The sequence below is a fragment of the Sorex fumeus genome, unplaced genomic scaffold (assembly GCF_029834395.1).
Source record: "Sorex fumeus unplaced genomic scaffold, SorFum_2.1 ptg000007l, whole genome shotgun sequence".
NCBI lineage: Eukaryota > Metazoa > Chordata > Mammalia > Eulipotyphla > Soricidae > Sorex > Sorex fumeus.
Genome location: NW_026606064.1, coordinates 19,770,739 through 19,791,060, shown reverse-complemented (window position 1 = coordinate 19,791,060; position 20,322 = coordinate 19,770,739). Strand labels below are relative to the sequence as shown.

The 20,322-nt window shown below is 41.8% G+C and overlaps 1 protein-coding gene and 1 non-coding gene across 2 annotated transcripts in view; one reads left to right on the top strand and one right to left on the bottom strand.

Annotated features, from left to right (window-relative positions):
- Positions 1-1,215: 1,215 nt before the first annotated feature.
- LOC130016912 (U6 spliceosomal RNA) lies at positions 1,216-1,322 on the bottom strand. Its single transcript, XR_008791287.1, has one exon. It is a non-coding gene; the product is annotated as a U6 spliceosomal RNA (small nuclear RNA).
- A 4,980-nt stretch (positions 1,323-6,302) lies between these two features.
- The window catches only part of TRIM44 (tripartite motif containing 44), an 83,891-nt gene continuing 69,871 nt past the window's right edge, over positions 6,303-20,322 (top strand). The window contains exon 1 of the mRNA XM_056135455.1: positions 6,303-6,887. Coding sequence (XP_055991430.1) covers positions 6,303-6,887 — 585 coding nt within the window. The remainder of the gene's footprint in view (positions 6,888-20,322) is intronic.

The window sequence follows — 20,322 nt, the reverse complement described above, 5'->3', positions numbered from 1 at the left end:
TTGAATTTATACAATGCTTTCGGTAGTATTGCCATTTTGACAATGTTAAGTCTCCTGACCCATGAGCAGGGGATATCTTTCCATTTCCTCATGTCCTCTTTTATTTCCTGAAGTAGCGTTTTGTAGTTTTCTTTGTACAGGTCCTTTACTTCCTTAGTTAAGCTGATTCCTAGGTACTTGATTTTCTGGGGTACAATTGTGAACGGGATTGTTTTTTTCATGTTGCTTTCTTCTCTCTCACTGTTTGCGTATAGGAAAGTCATGGATTTTTGGGTATTGATTTTATAGCCTGCAACTTTACAATACGAGTCTATTGTTTCTAGGAGTTTTTTGTGGAGGTTATTGGGTTCTCTAAGTAGAGTCTCATATCATCTGCGAATAGTGAGAGCTTGATTTCTTCCTTTCCTACCTGAATGCCCTTAATATCTTTTTCTTGCCTAATCACTATTGCAAGTACTTCCAGTATTATATTGAACAGCAGTGGAGATAGTGGGCATCCCTGTCTCGTCCCTGATCTTAGAGGGAAGGCTCTCAGTTTTTCCCCATTGAGGATGATGCTTGCTGTAGGCTTGTGGTAGATGGCTTTAATTATGTTGAGGAAGGTCCCCTCTATACCCATTTTGGCTAGGGTTTTCATCATAAAGGGGTGCTGGATCTTGTCAAATGCTTTCTCTGCATCTATTGATACAATCATATGCTTTTTATCTTTTCTTTTGTTGATATGATGGATTATTTGGTTGATTTTCGAATGTTAAACCATCCTTGCATCCCTGGGATGAATCCTACTTGGTCATGGTGTATGATCTTTTTGATGAGTAGTTGGATTCTATTTGCTAGTAGTTTGTTTAGGATCTTTGCATCTGTGTTCATCAGGGATATCGGTCTGTAATTCTCTTTCTTTGTGGTATCTCTGTCTGCTTTTGGTATCAGTGTGATATTTGCTTCGTAGAAACTGTTCGGAAGTGTTTTTGATATTTCAATTTCGTGGAAAAGCTTAAAGAGGATTGGGAGTAAGTCCTCTTTAAAGATTTGGAAGAATTCACTAGTGAATCCATCTGGGCCAGGACTTTTGTGCTTGGGGAGACTTTTCATTACCATTTCAATTTCCTTGATGGTGATAGGTCTGTTCAGGTATTCCAGGTCTTCTTGGTTCAGCCTTGGGAGTCTGTAGGAGTCTAGGAATTTATCCATTTCCTCGAGGTTTTGATGTTCCGTAAAAATATGGAATGCTTCACGAATTTGCGTGTCATCCTTGCGCAGGGGCCATGCTAATCTTCTCTGTATCGTTCCAATTTTAGTATATGTGCTGCCGAAGCGAGCACGAGAGTGTAAAATCTTAATCAAAGTTTATCTGGAGTTATCTTTACACATATTTTTATTTTTACATATATATTTTAAGAAATGGAGTGTTTAGAGAATTTTATTATGAGCAGTTCACCACTTACTCATAAAAATTGGATGAAATAATAATGTTCAGAGGGCCTTGGTTCAAGGAATAATTTTGGAATCCATCTCCAAAAGGCTTCTAAGAAACAGAAAGAATCAGTCCCAGTGATAAAGATTTCATTGTACAGATCTTGGCAGGAATGGGATTGGCTAGGTGAGATCATATTTCATTGCACTGACTTTAATAGAGTAAGATGTTGGCTAATATGATAACAGCATGAGATGAGGTTTGGATGATCTCAGGGACTTGGGGCAGGGGAACTAAATCATTCACTAAAGTGACAGTCTAATTACATAAGGAGATCAGTCAAGGGGTGCAGGTACTTTCCCTTAAGGAGTGGACTTAAGACACCATACACATGGTTCTCTTTTAAGTTTGTAGAGTTTCATCAGAAATTAAATGTATGATGCTATAAGTCTTATAAACCCAGTTCTTTGGAATAGGAGAAAGGGATATTGATTTTACTGCTAGAAGGAAGAGACAGATGAGGTTATTAGGAAAAAGTTAAGCAATTTGGGGTATCACCTATTCACACCACAAGTGAATAAGGAGAGATAGAGTTAGGATATATCTGACTTTGAATTCCAACTTAGTTACTTTCTAGCTATCTAATCTTTAACAAGTTTCTTTATCTCTCTGTGCCTACATTTCCTTATTTAAACCTCAAATGTCTAACAACTTGAAAACTATTACCTACAACTTGGAAACTATCACCTACATAATTAACAGACAACATTTTCTTTTTTTTTAGAAACATATAATTTATTTCTGAAAATTCCCCAAAATACTTATAAAACAGTTTTAATTTGTCCTCTTGCTATACTAACTGCTGAGCATCTTGGAGATCTTACAGGTGTTGTTAACAAAGCTAAAGGCAAGTGTGATAGTTAGTCCTCAAGATGATTCGAGGTTGGTTTTTGTTGTTGTTTTATTTTTGTTTTGGGGTGAAAAATAAAACAAAGTCAGGGCTCAGTGATTACTCCAGGCTTAGGGATCACTCCTAATGGTGCTCAGAGGACTACATTGGGTGCTGGGATAAAACCTGGATTAGCAGTATGCAAGAAAAATACCCTATCCCTGTACTATCATTCTGCCTCAAAATGATTCCAAGTTTTTAGAACATAGCAATAGACAACTAATACAAATTTTATTATATAGAATGAAGTGCTTCTACAACAATATCTAGGGATGTTAACTGGGTTTCAGCATTGGTATGGACCTCTATGGTTCCTGTCTTTTCTCTTTTTACAGTATGACTTTATCAGCTATCAACAGTGTTGATACAGGTATAACTGTATCAACTTTGTATGTTGTGAGCATTGGGGAGCATAGGTATTCAGGTGAAGAGAAACTGTTTACAACTCTGTCCCTCAAATAACTTCTTAGTATAATCCAGATAAGATACAGCCATATTCCTGACTCACTGAAATCATTGAGATCAATTGCTTATTGTTTTAAGCTGCTATGTTTTAAGGTAATTTTCTATGTGATAATAGATAATGCGATAAAAGGGTGCTATCTCTGGAATACTCCCAAACGTTACAAATTCTGAGAAACTAGACTTCTAGGCAGAGGAGTACAAAGGATCTGTCTTATTAAAGCTTCCATGACTTGTCATCAGGACTTTTTAATAGTCCCATCAAATTCTTCCTTTAAGACTGTAACCAGACAAGACTTAAGAAAGGGCTGTGAAGTATCATATACTGGACTGCACAGTTTATGTTTAACTTTGTATCAGATAAAATTAAGAATAAACCATAATTATAATAACAATAATCTAATAATAGGCAATAACAATAATAACGACAACGAAAATATTTTTCTCCCTAAATACATAGTGTTTTTTAAAGACATTCAGAACTGTTTTCAGTGAAAAAAAAATTCCAAATGTGATAATGGTTTGTAAAAGCTTAAACTATTTTTGTTAAGCTTGGGGAGTGGACATAACCAAGCAAGAAAAGCTATTCATTAAATATACTAATGTTTATTTTTGAGTGACATTTGTTGAATGTTGCTTTAGAATGGCGCATCAATTCTTGATTCTAATGCAAGCATAGAAATACTTTCCAGAGAAGTGAGAAATAGAATTGTATGGGATGTGTAAGCAGAACAAAACAAACCTGGGGGGGGGGGGTCCCCCCGCAAATTCTGTAGTCTACGGGTTTAAAAATATTTCTAAAATTATAACAAAAGCTGAACAGAAATCAAATGTACACTATATAGGAGATACTAAAAACTATTTTAAATAATTTTAGCCTTATTCCATTCTGTGGCATTTTGGTGAAGATCAACTGAAAATACTAGCTACAAGGGAATGCCAATGGCAAAGAGACACCTTCTCCCTCCAACCCTTAGACCCCCCTCCATCATTTTCTTTTTGACTATTCCTCAGCTTCTACCTAAGCAGACTAAAATGTCCCTTTTCCCTACCAAGTTTAAAACAAAAGTGTTTCTATGAACAGAAACATTCAGATATGGAGTAGAGTGGAGGGATTGCTTTGCACTAACAGCAATCAGGCAAAAATGCTAGATGTGCACAAAATATGTGTAAGATTTCTTTCTAAGGTCGTTATATACAAAGTGTGTTATGTGCTGATGATATCGAAAATGTAGTGAATACTTTCACAGGACAGGCATCTACAAAGTTCATCTGCAAAAAGACAAAACAAAACAAATTAAAACAAAAAACCAGCCCTGGGAGATAGGTACAACCATTATTTGAACTTGATATATTTAAAAAAGCTAGAAAAAGAAAGACTTCTCTGTGATCACAAACCAAAAAAGTTGTAGCGCCAGAACTGGAGAACTTTTGAGCAGTGCTTTTACCAAAATTTTTTTAAAAGAGGTTCTCTTTTTAATTTATTTTTAGTGGATTAGAAATGTTAGTTATTCAAAATATAACCTTCGAATTTTTCCCCCTTCACAATATTTATTTAGGCATCGTGATTTACAATACTATTAATAACAGATTTTCAGACATACAGTATGCGAACTCCACCACCAGTGGTAGTGTCTCTCCACCAGAGGCTCAAAATCTCCTTCTACCTTTCCACCTCCCCATCCCACTGTACTGTACCTCTTTAGTAAACTCAGTTCTATAAATTGATTCTCAAATTCTATTAGCATTGGTCATTTGTTGCTCTCCTACAATCTTTCAATATATCCTGCTTATGAGAATTCTGACCACTTTCACTCAGCAAGATACCCTCCAATCCATCCATGTTGCAGTGAATTACAGGATTTCATCTCTTCTTATAAGCTGGATAGTGTTCCATTGTGTGTGTGTGTGTGTGTGTGTGTGTGCATTGTGTGTGTGTATGTATTTCTTTATCCACTCATCTGTTCTTGGGCTCTTGGATTGTTTCCAGGTCTTGGTTATTGTGCATAAGACAACAATGAACACAGTAATGCAAGTGCAAATACCTTTTTGAAACCGTTTCTGGGTCCTTGGGGTAGATGTCAATAAGTGGAATTGTTGGGTCTTATAGATGCTCAAATTTTAAGATTCTAGAGAACTTTTAAAGAGGAGCAAAAAGATCTATCTTGGCCATTGGCATTTTAGTATTGGTAATAAATAACAGGGAGGGGGGTTTCATTCTCTTAAAACCCAAATTGACTCTAGATAGTCTCCTTACATAAAGGGAAAAAAATGAATAACTGCACACTAGGAACTCTCACTGGACAAAATATTACCTCTCCCCACCTTACTTCACCTGGCATGCCAGCCTCCCCCAAGGCAAACTTTAGAAAAAGGCAGAGCGGTTGCCACCCGGGAGGTTCTGAGCCCTGGCAGTCAGGAATGCAAACAGTCTCTGCAAACAGACAATGCATGGTATGGCTGGGGATCTAAAGCGTGTTTGCACACTCTGAGATTCCTGGAGCCCAGGAGCTCAAACAAGGCCCTTCCTGGAGCTCTCTGGAAATAAGAAACAATTCCGTTGGGGGCCCCGATTGAGCTCGCAGCAGCGGGGATAGGATGGAAACCCCTCCCCCCTCCACACAGACAGACAGACACAGACACAGACAGACACACACAGACACACTCCCGTGCCCTTCCCCTAGTTCTCCCTCTCCCCCCCACCTCCACCAGCAGGTGAAAGAAGCACACACCAGGCACACCTGCTCACAACTTTTGAAGTCAGGTGGACACTTCCTGGGAAGGATTGGGGGGGGGGGGGGAAGGGAAAGGTGGTGGGTAGAGAGCCTGAGATGATTCTTCTTCTTCGTCCTCCTCCTCCTCCTCCTCCTCCTCCTCCTTCCTTCTCCTCCTCCTCCTCCTCCCTTCTCCTCCTCTTCCTTCCTCCTCCTCCTCCTCCTCCTTTCATTCTTCGTCCTCCTCCTCTTCCTCCTTCTCCTCCTCGGGTGGGGGTGCGGGTGATGCTGAGCCGGCTGGCAAACGCCAAAGAAGGGCGGAAAAGGGGGCGATTGTCGCTTTAAATGACTCAGGGAAGTGAAAGGAGGGGGTCTGCCAGGGAAAGGATGGGTGGAACTGGGGCAGCGCGGGCAAGAGCCAGGCTAGCCGGAGACCCGGGTGCGGGTACAGGGTGCGGCACACGGGGGCCGACGGCGGGATGTGTGTACATTGTGTGTGTGTGGGGGGGGTACGCCGAGAGGGTGGAGGGTGAAGGGGTCGCGGGGGCGCCGCACCGGAAGTGCCGGAACTGCGGGAGGAAGCGCAGCGAGCGGAGCGGCCGAGCAAAGCGAGCGGGCAGCGGCGTTGGAGGGGGGCGCGGCCGCCGGGCGCAGGGTGGGCAGCGGGGGTGGCGTCGCGGGCTCCCCGGAGGGGCGGGCGCGACACTCGACGGGACGCCGCGGAGGGAGGAGGAGCGCTCGGGCGGGCGCAGGCGGCCCCCACATGGCCGCGGCCGTCGAGGAGCTGCCGCCGCACGACGGCACGTGTGACGAGTGCGAGCCCGACGAGGCGCCGGGCGCCGAGCGGGTGTGCGGGGCGTGCGGCTTCTGCTACTGCGGCCGCGACGCCGAGGCGCACGGGCGCCGCTTCCCCGCGCACCCGCTGGCCGACTACCGCGCCCCGGGAGCCCGCCGGGCCCAGCCCCGGGAGGAGCCGGACTTGGAGGAGGATGAGGAGGAAGAGAGTGAGGCCGGCGATGACGACGGCGGCGGAGGCAGCCACGACGGCGAGGAGGACGAGGAGGAGGAGGACGAGGCTGAGGAGGAGGAGGACGAGGAGGGAGGGCGGCGGGGCCAAGGGCAAGCGGTGGCCAACGGGGACACGGAAGGCCGGAAGGAGAGCCCCTTGGACCCGGAAATCGACGTGGAGGCCGAGAGAGTGGCCCGGAGGAAGTGCTCCGAGCACGAGCTCGACCTGAGCGCCTACTGCCGGCAGGACCAGCAGCTCATCTGCATCCTGTGCCCCGTGGTCGGGGCGCACCAGGGCCACCGGCTCGCCACCCTCAATGAGGCCCTGGAAGAGCTGCGAGTAAGTAGAGGACAGTGCAGGACCTCGTTGGGAAGCTAGGCCCAACGGCGGAGGCCGCAAGAGACACCACCAGGCCACCCTGCCTACCCACCACCACACACACACACACACACACACACACACACACACACACACGGCAAAGCTCCTCAGTGCGACCTGAGCCCCGCCAGTGTGCCCCAAGCGGTTGACTGTGTTTGCACCTTGGGATCCCAGGGAGACTCCCCCAAGCACAGCCCATTGCACCGTGCCTGCCTACTAAGTTGTGAGTGTGGCGATGGGCCTGCCCTCTAGGATTGTGGGGACATGTGCACACACATACACACCCTGGGAGATTTGGTCACATAATTTGTCTTACTGTTAAACACACACACACACACACACACACACACACACACACACACACAGGGAGATTCGCTCACAATTGACTGCACCATTCGCATACACACACCTGCAGAGACTTTGCTCACACAGTCCACTGCACCTTTTCTGCAAACTTGTGGATGTAATGACAGGCCTGTCCTCTAGGATCGCAGGGACACACACACACACACACACACACACACACACACACACACACACAGCACAGGGACATACACACATGCACACACATACACAGAGCCTGGGAGATTTGTTCGCACAGTTTATCATACTGCTAAACACACACACATATACTCAGGGAGATTCACTCACAATTTACGGCACCATTCACACACATACCTACAAAGACTTTGCTCACATAATCCACTGCACCATTCCTGCAAAGTTGTGGATATAGCGACAGGCCTGCCCTCTGGGATTATGGGGAGACACACACAGCTGAGGAGACCCACACAATTTACCACACCATACACACACACACACACACACACATACATGGGGATACTTGCTCATAGTTGGCCACACCATTCACAGAGGCACAGACATACACATCGGGCAAGACTTGCTCACACACAGTTTACCACATCAGCCACACAGATGGGCACACACACACACACAAAGAGACTCATTCACAATGCACTGAATTATTCCTGCAAAGTTGTGAATACAGTGACAGATCTGCCCTCTCAGAGGAGACACACTCCACTGCACTGTTCTACCATTCCTGTGGGTATAGTGACCATTTCTGTAAAGTTGTGGATGCAGTGACAGTGACCGGCCTAACCTTTAGAGTGGGGAGACACACTCTCCTGTCTTGTCTCTTTCTCTGTCCTGCATCAGATTCTGGGAACACATGCGCATGCGTGCACACACACACACACACACACACACACACACACACACACCTGACTTCAACATTTGTACAGAGTTGTGGATCCAGTGACAGTCCTGCACTCTCAGGTTCTAGACACACATATATTCACGCACAGTTGACTTCATCATACCTGCTGAGTTGTGGATCCAGTGATAGTCTTGCACTCTGGAATTTCGTCCCCTTACACACACACACACACACACACACACACACACACACACACACACACCATTTCTGGAAAGATGCAAATCCAGTAATAGTCCCGGGCTCTTGGATCCCTGAACAAATACACGTACACATACACAAAACCCACTGTACCATTTCTGAAAAGTTGTGGATCCAGTGAAGTCCTGCACTCTAGGATCCCGGCCACACACACACACACACACAAACACACACACACACACCCCATCATCATCATCACAACCACCACACCCTTTCTGCAAAGTTACAGATACTGAGGAAAGTGGTTCTTGGGAGTGTTGATTCCCCTTAAAATGGTTCCTAGAGCATCCCTGGTACCTTAACCTAGAGAACTTGACTATGCAAATTATTTGCCTCCTGGAAAACTTGGGACATGCAGGGTTTTTGCCCCCCCCCAATTTATTTTTTTAATTTTTTCTTGGCCATACCTGGCTGTGCTCATTCCTGGTGTTTTGGGACCATATGCCACCAAGATTTTAAGCCCTATCAATCCAAGCCAGGGGCCCTGCGTAGGGGAAGAGGACCTCTAAGAAATGGTTTTGACCAAAACTTAATGTGTGCTGCGTCTTTCTTTTAGGCTTCTCTGGCTTGGTTGTTGGATTGGAAGGGACAGAGAGGGAAGAGGCCAGAAAAGGCCATGTTTCTCTCTCGTGTGAGTCAGTAGTGACTGCCCGTGAATCTCCAGCACACTGTTTAGCAATAAGTAGATGCATAGTAAATACAGTTGAATGAATTTGCAAATGATACTTGCCTTTTATTTGAATTGTTGCTTTACTATCTGTGAGGAAAACCATTAGAATTAACCAAGGAGACAAAGCTGAGTGAAGTAATCAGTCTGTAATGAACTGGCGTGTTATGAGGACCTTTCCTTCCCTAAGTAGCCTTGCAATTTCTGGTACCAGGATATGCAGCACTTAACAAGGAAACATCCCCTCTATTTTTTTTTTGCCCTCACTACTTTTTATTAATGCATTGTGTTTTACAAAGTTATTCTTTTTTTTCCCTTTATTTTATTTTTTTTAAAAGTTGTAGATTTACAATTTTTTGTGCTTTGGTTTCAATTATACAATGATCAGATACCCATCCCTCCACCAGTGCCCATTTTCCACCACCATGGATAATATCCCTCCCACCCCCATCCCCCCATACCCCCTGTCTCTGTGGCAGGGCAATCCCCTGTGTTCTCTCTCTCCTTTTGGGTGTTGTGGTCTGCAAAAGAGGCATTGAGTGGCAAACAAAAACATCCCCTCTATTAAAGATTTCCTGACTCCCTTTTTGACATCTTAAATTTATTATTTAATTGAATCACTATGAGATACATTTACAAAGCAGTTTTTGTAATCTGGTTTCAGTCATACAATGTTCCAACACCCATCCCTCCACCAGTGTACATTTCCCATCACCAATATCGCCTTTGGGCTGGAGTGATAGCACAGTGGTAGGGCATTTGCCTTGCGCACAGCCAGCCTGGCCGAGCTGGGTTTGATTCCTCTGCCCGTCTCGGAGAGCCCGGCAAGCTACCAAGAGTATCTCACCCACTCAGCAAAGCCTGGCAAGCTACCCGTGATGTATTCAATATGCCAAACACAGTAACAACAAGTCTCAAAATGGAGATGTTACTGGTCCCGTTCGAGCAAATCGATGAACAACAGGAGGACAGTGACAGTGTGAATATCCCTTTTATCCCCATTCAGCCTGCCTCTATGGCAGACACTTTTCTTCTTTGTATGTCTGTCTGTCCACCTCTCTCTCTCTCTCTCTCTCTCTCTCTCTTTCTCTTTCTCTCTCTCTCTCCTCTCCACCCTTCCCTTTTGGGAATTATGTCTTGCAATACAGATACAGAGAAACCATGTTTGATCCTTTGTCCACTTTCAGTACACACCTCTCATCCAGAGCCATCCCTTCCAACCATCGTTGTCATAATAGTCCCTTCTCTATTCCAAATGCCATCTTCCCCAGCCCTTGGTGCAACCTTCCAACAGTAGACCATTCATCCTGGCCCTTGTTTCTACTGTCCTTGGGTGTTAACTCTCAAACAATGCTTTGTTATATCTCACAAATGAGTGCAGTCATTCTTTGTCCTTTTTCTTCTGCTTATTTCACTCAGCATGATACTCTCTATGTCTATTTATAAGCAAATTTCATAACTTCATTTTTAACAGCTCTATAGTATTCCATTGTGCAGATGTACCATAGTTTCTTTAACCAGTCGTCTGTGTGCACTTGAGTTGTTTCCAGATTCTGACTTTTGTGAACAGTACTGCCACATACAAGTTGCAAGTGAACATACAGTGCAGAATTTTAAAATTGTAGAACACATACTCAAAAGTGTATTAAAGCATACCCTCTGTATTACAGAAATACTGATGGAACTCAGATTAAGACTATTAATGGCAATATTAAAGCCCCCATGTCCTCTTACAATTTTAAATATCTTCCTTCTTTAAAATAACCATTGTCTTGACTTTCATGGTGATGTCTTTTCTTTATGTTTTTACCACATTTGTATGCGTTTCTGAAAATCGATAATTTATTTTTTATGCTTTTTGGGGGTGGGGAGGGCACACCTGGTAGTACTCCAGGCTTACTTCTAACTCTGTGCTCAGGGATCACTCCTGGTGGTTCTCAAGGCATCATATGCCAATGATTAAACCCAGGTTAGCTGCATCCAAGGCAAGCACCTGACCTGCTGTACTCTCTCTAGCCCTATTGAACATTCTTTGGGGGTGGGGGTTGTGTCATCTTTCAGCATTGCGTTTAAAGATTTATATAGTGATTGGTTGTGATTTGTTTATTTTCATTGCTGTATAGCACTCCATTTTAGGACTGCCCTAGTCTGTGATGAACATTTGATTTCCAGATTCTGGAGGTTGTGCAATTAGAAACAGTTTCTGTAAGCTTCCTTGTTTATTTCTCATACTGCTCATCTACATACATTTAAGTATAGTGTAAACCCAAGAGTATAATTGCTGGTTTGACTATGTATATATTTTTGGTTTCATGTAGATTGTCATTAATAGTGTAAGTTCTGTTGCTCTGTATCATAGCTTCTTAAACTGTGGAATAAATTTTGACATTTTATTTTTAAATGTATTTATGATCTACTGTCAGTAAATATTTGATTTACATACTTGTATATCTCTATATTGGGATGGCATCACTCAAAAATTTTTCAGGCAAAAAGGAGTCATGAGGGGGAAATTTTTAAGAAGCCTCTCTCTGTGTTATCACCAGCACATGTTATTGTAGAGGATTTTTTTTTGTTTTTTTCAGACTTGTGAATATGGAATTGTACTTTTTCTAAATTTATTTTTTCCCTCTTACTATAGATTTTGAGTATCCTTTGTAAAGTGCTTTGCATATCATTTCCCCTCATTTTCCTATTGGGTTGTTTGTTTTATCATTCATTTATAATAGTTTCAAACATGTATATGTCTGATTAATTTGTTATCTATGTGGGTTTCAAATATTTTCTACTCATTTCTTTCATCTAACAGTTTACCTTGAGTATAAGCTCATTTTATGTAGTAGAATTTATCATCAGTTTACTTCATGGTTAGTATTTTATGTGTCTTGCTCCATTTACCATTGATTTTTGTAGTGATGGTAGGGAATTCATTTTTTGCCCCCTGCACACAAATAGCAAATTGCTCTAACAGCATTTATTCTTGTTCTCTCCCCTTTCTCATTTTTCCACTCTCTGGATTGCTCCCTGACTTTCTATAGCACTTACAATGTTGCTGCTTTTAGAGTGGAGAGGGTAGAGCAAGAGAGGGTTGGGGAAGACAGAGAAAAAAGGAAAAATGATTCACCTATGAAAAACATTGGATTGGACTGTGTGGACATATTTGGATTTTCTTATCATGATGTAAAATTTTCTGTTAAATATTTTATTTTAAGACAGTTTATATATAATGAACACAATATGTACTTATTTACTCTATGTTATCAGAGAGAAAGAAGCAGCAAAATGGAAAGGGTGCAGGGAATCTGGTAGAAAAATTCAGGCACAGAGGACAGTATGTGCTAAGGTCTATGGCAAGAAAAAGATAACTGAATTTATAGCAGGTTTTAGCATGAAGAAAAGACTGGAGGCTAGGTAAAACTAGGACTGAATGGATAATCAAGACTTCAGTGAACTTAGAAGTCCTGTGGTTAAAGATAACTAGAGCAGAGGTGTTTGAGAACTATCAGAGTGGGGGTTGATGGGACTTGAGGTTAGTTGGATGGAGAAGGAAGAGAAGAACTCAAGGATGATGCTGTGACCTTAAGTTGAAAATTTGTGAGTTTAATGTTCAGTGGGCTGGAGCGATAGCACAGCGGTAGGGCGTTCGCCTTACATGCGGCCAACATGGCCGACCCGAGTTCGATTCCTCCGCCCCTCTCGGAGAGCCCGGCAAGCTACCGAGAGTATTCGATATGCCAGACACAGTAACAACAAAGTCTCCAATGGAGACGTTACTGGGCCCGCTCGAGCAAATCGACGATCAACGGGAGGGAAAAAAAAATATCAGAAAGGCTTCCCGTCAACAGCAGGCTGTTAGTAGTTACATTTTGGGGAATTTAGAAATTACACTGGAATTTTCAGCTGAGCAGGGGGGACACCCAAAGCACTAAGTTGTTCAAGAATTCACTGTATTATTTGTTGTTACTGTAGTTTTTTTCATTTTTGAGCCATACCTGGCGGTCCTTGGGCTCATTCTTGGCTCTGCGCTTAATGGCAGTTGCTGAAGGGGATTGGGGAGGGCAAGGTGGTCACATGTGTTGCCTGGGATGGAACCTGGCAAGTGCCTTACCAGTAGAATCTCTCTGACCCTAATATTTGTTACTAAAAAAATTTTTGGTTATGTATTCAGTTTCTTTAATGCTTTGTCTGTTCAAATTATCTACTTTTTCTTAAAATCAGTTTTGATATGACATTTTCCCAGAAGTTGTATGTTTTATTTAAATTTTCAATGTACTAGTATACATTTGTCAGTCACATTCTTTTGTAGCTAGTCTTTATTCCTCTAAGAAGAGTAAGCATCTGCTGATCACTCTGATATGTGAAAAGCTTGTAGATCTCTGTTGTTTTGTTGTTTTTTTTTATGTTTCTTTGTTTCAATCTCTGCTTTCTTCTTCATTACATTTGACTGTTTAGGTTTCATTGCTTAAATTTTTTTTATGATGGAGATTCCCTAAGCTTAGCATGAAGGGTGTATTCTTCCACAAAAAATTCGAGTTTGCTTTTCCTGCGATTTTTTTGTTTTGTTTTGTTTTCTTGGATCAAAATTTCAGCAGGTGCCTATCTTTCATTCATTCCCTCCTCTTCATTTGTTTGATTCTGAGACAACACTCCCATATCCCCTTTGGAGAGTTAGAGGAAATTTTAGTTCACTTTAACTCTTTGACAAGTTAGGAGGACCCCAAATTTATATGGAAAGATTCTTCTTTTAGTGTTGCCTTCTCTGGGGCCAGAGTGATAAAGCTCAAGTGGTAAAGCACATCATCAGCACCTTTTGGCTCCCCAAGTATTACCAGGTATATTTCTGATTGCCTCCTGAGCACTGTTGGGATATCTGGAACATCCCCATTCTGGCTCTAACTTTTGGCCTCCACAGATAGCACTGTGTTTGGCCCTATAAAAATAATAAATGTCCTACTCTGAGCATGCCATAAACTTTACTTTCTATTACTTCCTTCCTTCCTCTTGCACTTTCCACCCCTAATCAAATGCAGCCTGGTTTCTTGAGATCAATAAATGTCCTAAGATCAAGAGCTGCTTTCTGTATTCTGCTTATGTTAGCTTTAGAATGGTATTACTAATTAGACTATAGACTTAATTAGAGTTTCACCAATTTTCCCCCTAATTACTTTTGTACGAGGATTCTGTGGGCACATTACATTTATTTTCTTTTGATGATCTTGGTTTTAAGATATGCTAGTCAGATGTTTTGTGGAATATTGATATATGTGTTTTGTTTTCTTATATGGCCACCTGGAATTACGGATTTGGGGGAATCTCCATAGAGTTCCTTTTATGCTTTGCTTTATTTACCTAGCCTTAGAAGTCGCTTCTTAGATCCATATTTATTTTGTTTTAGCTATAAATTATCCATTGTCATTCATTACATTCTTAGTTTACAATACGAAGCCTTTCAACCCAGAATGCTAATTCAATTTCTTTTAAAGGATCCCAGACTCTTTAGGAGTCTGATCCTTCATAATGTCACATTTTCATGTTTTTTAAAATCAGATCCTGTATTTTTCATCTAAGACTAGAAATTGTATTTAAAAGAGCAGAAACTACATTACTGTTATTTTAACTCCGTCACCCCCCCCCCATTTCTTAACAAAAGTTATTTGATTTACTCTGAGAACTATGATGAGGTACTGATTAATTGGATCTATTAAAGGTTTGAGCTTGCTTATAGCTTGGTTGTAACTTTTAGTTTGTTTCAAGGCACTTCTGGATTTCAGTGTTTTGATGTCAGTGGGCATTTGCTTACTGACATGAAGGTAAGAATCTTGGAACTCTAAAAATGCCATTATGTGATGATGGGTAAAAGAAGAGGATCTTTGCTGTGTTTACTCTATTGAGTATCAGCCAAGGCAGGTGCTTTCTTAAAATTGAGGAAATAGCATTGAACACAATGAAAGTCTATACTAGTATGTTGTATTAGAGTGAAATAGAGAAGAATTGATAAGTAAAGAGTAGGTAATAAGTGTTATTAAGAAAAACACAGTAGGGGAAATAATTCAAGAGTGGCAGAAAGTATTGTTTTTGGGGTGCAGGGAGTACAAGGGATTGGTTCCATGACATCAAAGTTAGTTTGACCATATTTCCGTCTAGCTAAAACATGAATAAAAACCAATCAAGAAACATAGTAGGGATTTTTTTGTGATAATTGAACGACTTTGTTTGTAATAAAATGCCTAACTTAAATACCAAATAAATGTTAATTGTTGATTTTATTATTACTACAAGGAGTCTACTTAAGGTGACAAATGTAGCTCTGAGAGGAGTTAATACAGTTTGATTATTCATTGTTTAAACTGTGGTGGTACAAGGCCAACTTGTGAAAACTGCTAACACTTTAGAGTAAAGTACATTTCAATAGGTGAGAACAGGCAGAAACCAGGCTGAAAATCTCACAAGAGAGGATTGGGATGGAAGAAACTGAGGGTTGTTCAACAGGACGAAGGTGAACATCTTGAATGGGTGTTAACATTTAGTAACGGAAGTGATTTCAAGTCTTGCCTCTCCTGATCTTTGCTGTATTTCCACTTAGATTCCAGGTGATTTGGTCCTTGAAGGATTTTATGGATCCAAATTTTTGTTCCAGACTTATCCTAGAAATATAGTTTAACAGCCTCAATTACGATCTTTTATTGAATCTGACTTCTTAGCTACGTAGATTTCCTTTATTGTGACCATAATTTCTGACCTTTTAAAATGAGTAATTGTGTCTGACAGAGTAACTTGCTCTGATTTATGGATTAATTCATGTGAGAATTCTTTTTTTGTTTGTTTTTGGCTTTGGATCAGCGGGCAGTGCCCAGAGTTTATTTATGGCTCTGCACTAAGAGATCATTCCTGGTGGTGCTCAGGGAATGATGTGAGGTGCCAGGGATAGAACTAGGAAAGAATTGCAAACCATAATTCCCAAAGGGAGAGAGAGAGAGAGAGAGAGAGAGAGAGAGAGAGAGAGAGAGAGAGAGAGAGAGAGAGAGAGAGAGAGAGAATGGGGGAAATTGTCTGCCATAGAGGCAGGACGAGGGTTGGGATGGGTGGAGGGGGAATACTAGGGACATTGGTGGTGGAAAATGTGCACTGGTGGAGGGATGGGTGTCTGATCATTGTATGACTGAAACTCAAACATGAAAGCTTTGTAACTGTATCTCACGGTGATTCAATTAAAAAAAAGAAAAGAACAAGGATTGAATGCGTGCAAGGCCAGCATCCTACCCACTGTGATGTTGCTCTGGACCCTCATGAAATTTCTTGAATTGTTAAGGGAATTTGTATTTGTAGCAACCTCTAATGAATTATTTTTATTAAAAAATAAAAATACAATTTTTTACTCAGGACTCTAGAGTCTAGTTTTGTAAACTGTGAGTCACAATTCCACATGGGGTTCTGTAACTTTCTTAAAATATGTTTTAAAATATATTTCATTATGATTTTCCAGTATTTTATTTGTGTACCTGTTTTAAATACAAGTGTACCTTAGGGTCATGTAAAATATCCTAGTCAAAAAAGGGTCTCAGGCAAAAAGAGTTTCAGAAACAGTGCTATGTTTAAAGATTACTTTTGAGGTGACAGAAGATTGTATAGAGGTTTTAGCATATGGCCAGCATGCACCCAACCTGGGGATTGATCATCATGGGCTGAAATCCTGGAGACCCACAACACCACCAGAGTTGCCCACGTAATGCTCAGCATCACAGGGCTGAGCAGGAGTGCATCGTCTAGTGACCTAGCATTGAACTCCCAGCTTGATTGATTGAAAATCTCTTGCAGTTGGAACCCCCACCCCACAAACAAAACCATTATTTTGAACATAATCTGCCTTAAGAAAACATATTTTACATTTAATCTTGTTTACACCTACACCTTTGAGTAATTCAACTGAAAAGTTTACTGCATATGCTGTGTTCAGTTCTCCTTCTGTTAAAAAGAAAATTGGGTGGCAAAGGATGTAATTTGGAACTTTGGGTGCAAGCCTTGCATAGTTTGACAGCAGTTCAATCCACAACACCACATGGCTCTTCCCTGGTTTCACAGGTATAGTCCTGTGATATTCCAAGTTCTGCTGGGGTACTCCTGGTGGTCCCTGCACCAAAGGGCCTGAGCAGCACTGCATCCTTACACATTCAGTGCATTCATACACTAAAATACTACTAGCCCAATTGATTAAGAAACCCCTAGGAACCCTGAGCACCACTTGGGAGCCCCTTCCCTCAACCTGAATTCTTCCAGTAGATGGATCATATCCTATCAATTGAGCAGCACTTGTCTACTTCACTCTAAGATTATTGAAGAAAAGGTGGTCTTATTAAAAATGAAGTATTTACAGGCATCTGAGGAATACTTCTCATGACTATGCCATGAGAAGTAGAAAGGACCAAAGGTTTTGAAGTTACACCCTGAAACCTCAAATGTACCTTGGGGTAGGAGTGGGGTGAGAGGGGCACTAACAACAGGAAAAGTAGCTATGCCTATTGATGGGCTGGAGGTGGCTGGGTGCCAGTTCTGTATCCTTCAGTGTTCAATCCTCTGCAATTCTGGTCAGGAGATAGAGGTTCAAGATCTTCCTTAATGTACTCATATATATTGTTTTGTTTGTTTTGGGGGGAGGTACACCTCTAACTGCTCAGTGCTTACTCCTGGGTCTATATTCAGTGATTCTCATGGATTCGGGGGACCATCTGGGGTGTTGGGAGTCAAACTTGACTTGGCTACGTGCAAGAAAGATGTCCTGCATGCTATACTTTGGCTCTGGGCCCCTTGTTTATATGTTTAATTTCTTATTCTTGTCTGAAAGGGTCATGAGCACATTCTTATAAAATCATTAAGCATTGAGTACATAGTGGTTCAGTTACTGCCTTATTTGTATCAGATCAGACAAAAGCTAAGATTATGATAAAGGGAAAGCCTTGGTGTCAGTTGTAGCTGCCCCTAAATAGTTTTTATGGAAAATTTATATGATCCTGCAAGGATTATATATAAATTATATATAATATATAGAATATTATTATAGAATCCTGCAAGGACAGGATTCTGTTTTATTGTACATCCAAATGAGCTTTCTTAACCTGTTTAAAGCCTTGGAAGTATGCATTGAGCAAAGTAGACAGGATCCTTACTTTCATGGAGTTTACTCCCAGCAAGAGAATGAGACTAAACTGTTGTATACACTTGACAACAGTAAATTATGGTAATAAAAGAAAGTGGTATACTAGAAAGTGGTACTTAAATATATACATACATGTATATATATACCTTTTATTAAAGGTTCACATTTACAACATTGCTGGGATTTTTGTTGTTATGTGTTTGCTTATTAATTTTGGTTCCAGGGATCAAACTCAGGGTCTTATACATGAAAAGCATGCACTCTAGCACTGATCTTCATCCCTCTCCCAAATTAGACTACTTTTTGATAAGATAATCATGGAAAGCATTTGTGAACATAAAACATTTGGACAGAGACTTGAATTATGAGATCTGACAAAGAGCTAGAGCAACACTACTTATTACCTTTCTGTGCTACTTGCACAGAGTCCAGTGATTTTCTTCATAGCAATGATAATTAGTTTGGTTCCTATATTTTTTATAAAGAAATTAATTGACTCTTAAAGTGAAACATAACATAGTTCTGGAACTTAGAATATGATGTTAGCAAAGGTGAAACTATTATTAAGTTTCCAAGTGAATATGAGCTTATAGGGAGGGTTTCTTTTAATATAGTTCAGTTTCTCTAGGGTTGCATATTTGACAGTGATGAAGCTTCCCTAAAGAGAGAGCAAGGTCTTCTTCAGGGCTAAATAGCAGGGACAGGCCATCTAATTGTGTCTTGTTGAAGGCATGACTCTTCCCACAGTCATTATTGAAATTATACTGTATCACTTAATCACTTAACTTCCCGTTAGTCGTCGATTTGCTCGAGCGGGCGCCAGTAACGTCTCCATTTGTCCCTGTTGCGTGCTAGTGTAGCCCAATGGCATCTGTTCGCTCTGGGAACATGAAGGGCCTCAAACCGATCGTTCATGATCTTCAGGAAGAAGTCTGACCATCTGGTAGGTGGGCGGCCACGCGGTCTCTTGACATCCCGTGGAATCCAATCAGTAACAGCTCTAGTCCAACGGTCGTCTTTAAATCTCATTACGTGACCAGCCCATCTGATTTTCGACACCTTGGCAAATGAGACAGCGTCCCTGATCCTTGATCGTCGACGGATGTCAGAACTCCGGATTCTTTCTCTCAATTGAGTGAAACGTGATATTCCAAGCATAGCTCTTTCTATTCTTCTTTGGGAGACCTGAATGGCGTTCTCATCTTGTTTGTGTAGGGCCCAGGTCTCTGAGGCATATGTTAATGCAGGAAGAACAGTGGAATCAAAGAGATGTGCCCAGAGCCGGAGGTTCTTCGTCCTCTTAGCTATTTCTTCGACGTTCTTGAAGGTGTTCCAAGCCGCTATCTTCTTCCTGCGCAGCTCGGGTGCCAAGTCATTTGTCATGTTGACCTCTCGACCTAGGTAGACATAGCTGTTGCATTCGGAGATGGTCGTTCCATTGAGAGCGAATGGGGCGTCAGGAACAAGGCTGTTTCTCATAAACATTGTCTTCGTAAGATTCAGCTGTAGTCCTACCTTTCCACACTCACGGTCAAAGTCGGCCAGCATTTGTGCCGCTTGGCTGATGTTTGGTGTTATTAAAACAATATCATCAGCAAAGCGGAGGTGGTGTAATTGCCGACCATCTATCTTCACTCCCATTCCTTCCCATTCCAGTCGTCGCATGATGTTCTCGAGGGTGGCACTGAAGAGTTTCGGTGAAATGGTATCACCCTGCCGCACCCCTCTCTTGACATCAACGATCACTTCTTTGTAGAATGGTGAGATCCTGGTAGTGAATCCGCAATACAGCTCACGGAGGATCCTGATGTATTGGGCTTGAATGCCCTGATTGGCTAGGGCTTCAATGACCGCTTTCGTCTCAACAGAATCAAAGGCCTTCTTTAAATCAATGAACGTTAAGCAGAGCGGCATCTTGAACTCCCGAGAAACCTCAATGAGCTTGGTTATTGTGTGGATATGGTCGATGGTGCTGAATCCTTTGCGGAACCCTGCTTGCTCGCATGGTTGTCCTTCATCTAGTGTTCTGCCAATCCTATTCAGGATGACTCGAGTGAACAACTTGTAGATGACAGACAATAGGCAGATCGGGCGATAGTTGCCAATGTCATGGATGTCTCCCTTCTTGAACAGTAGTACG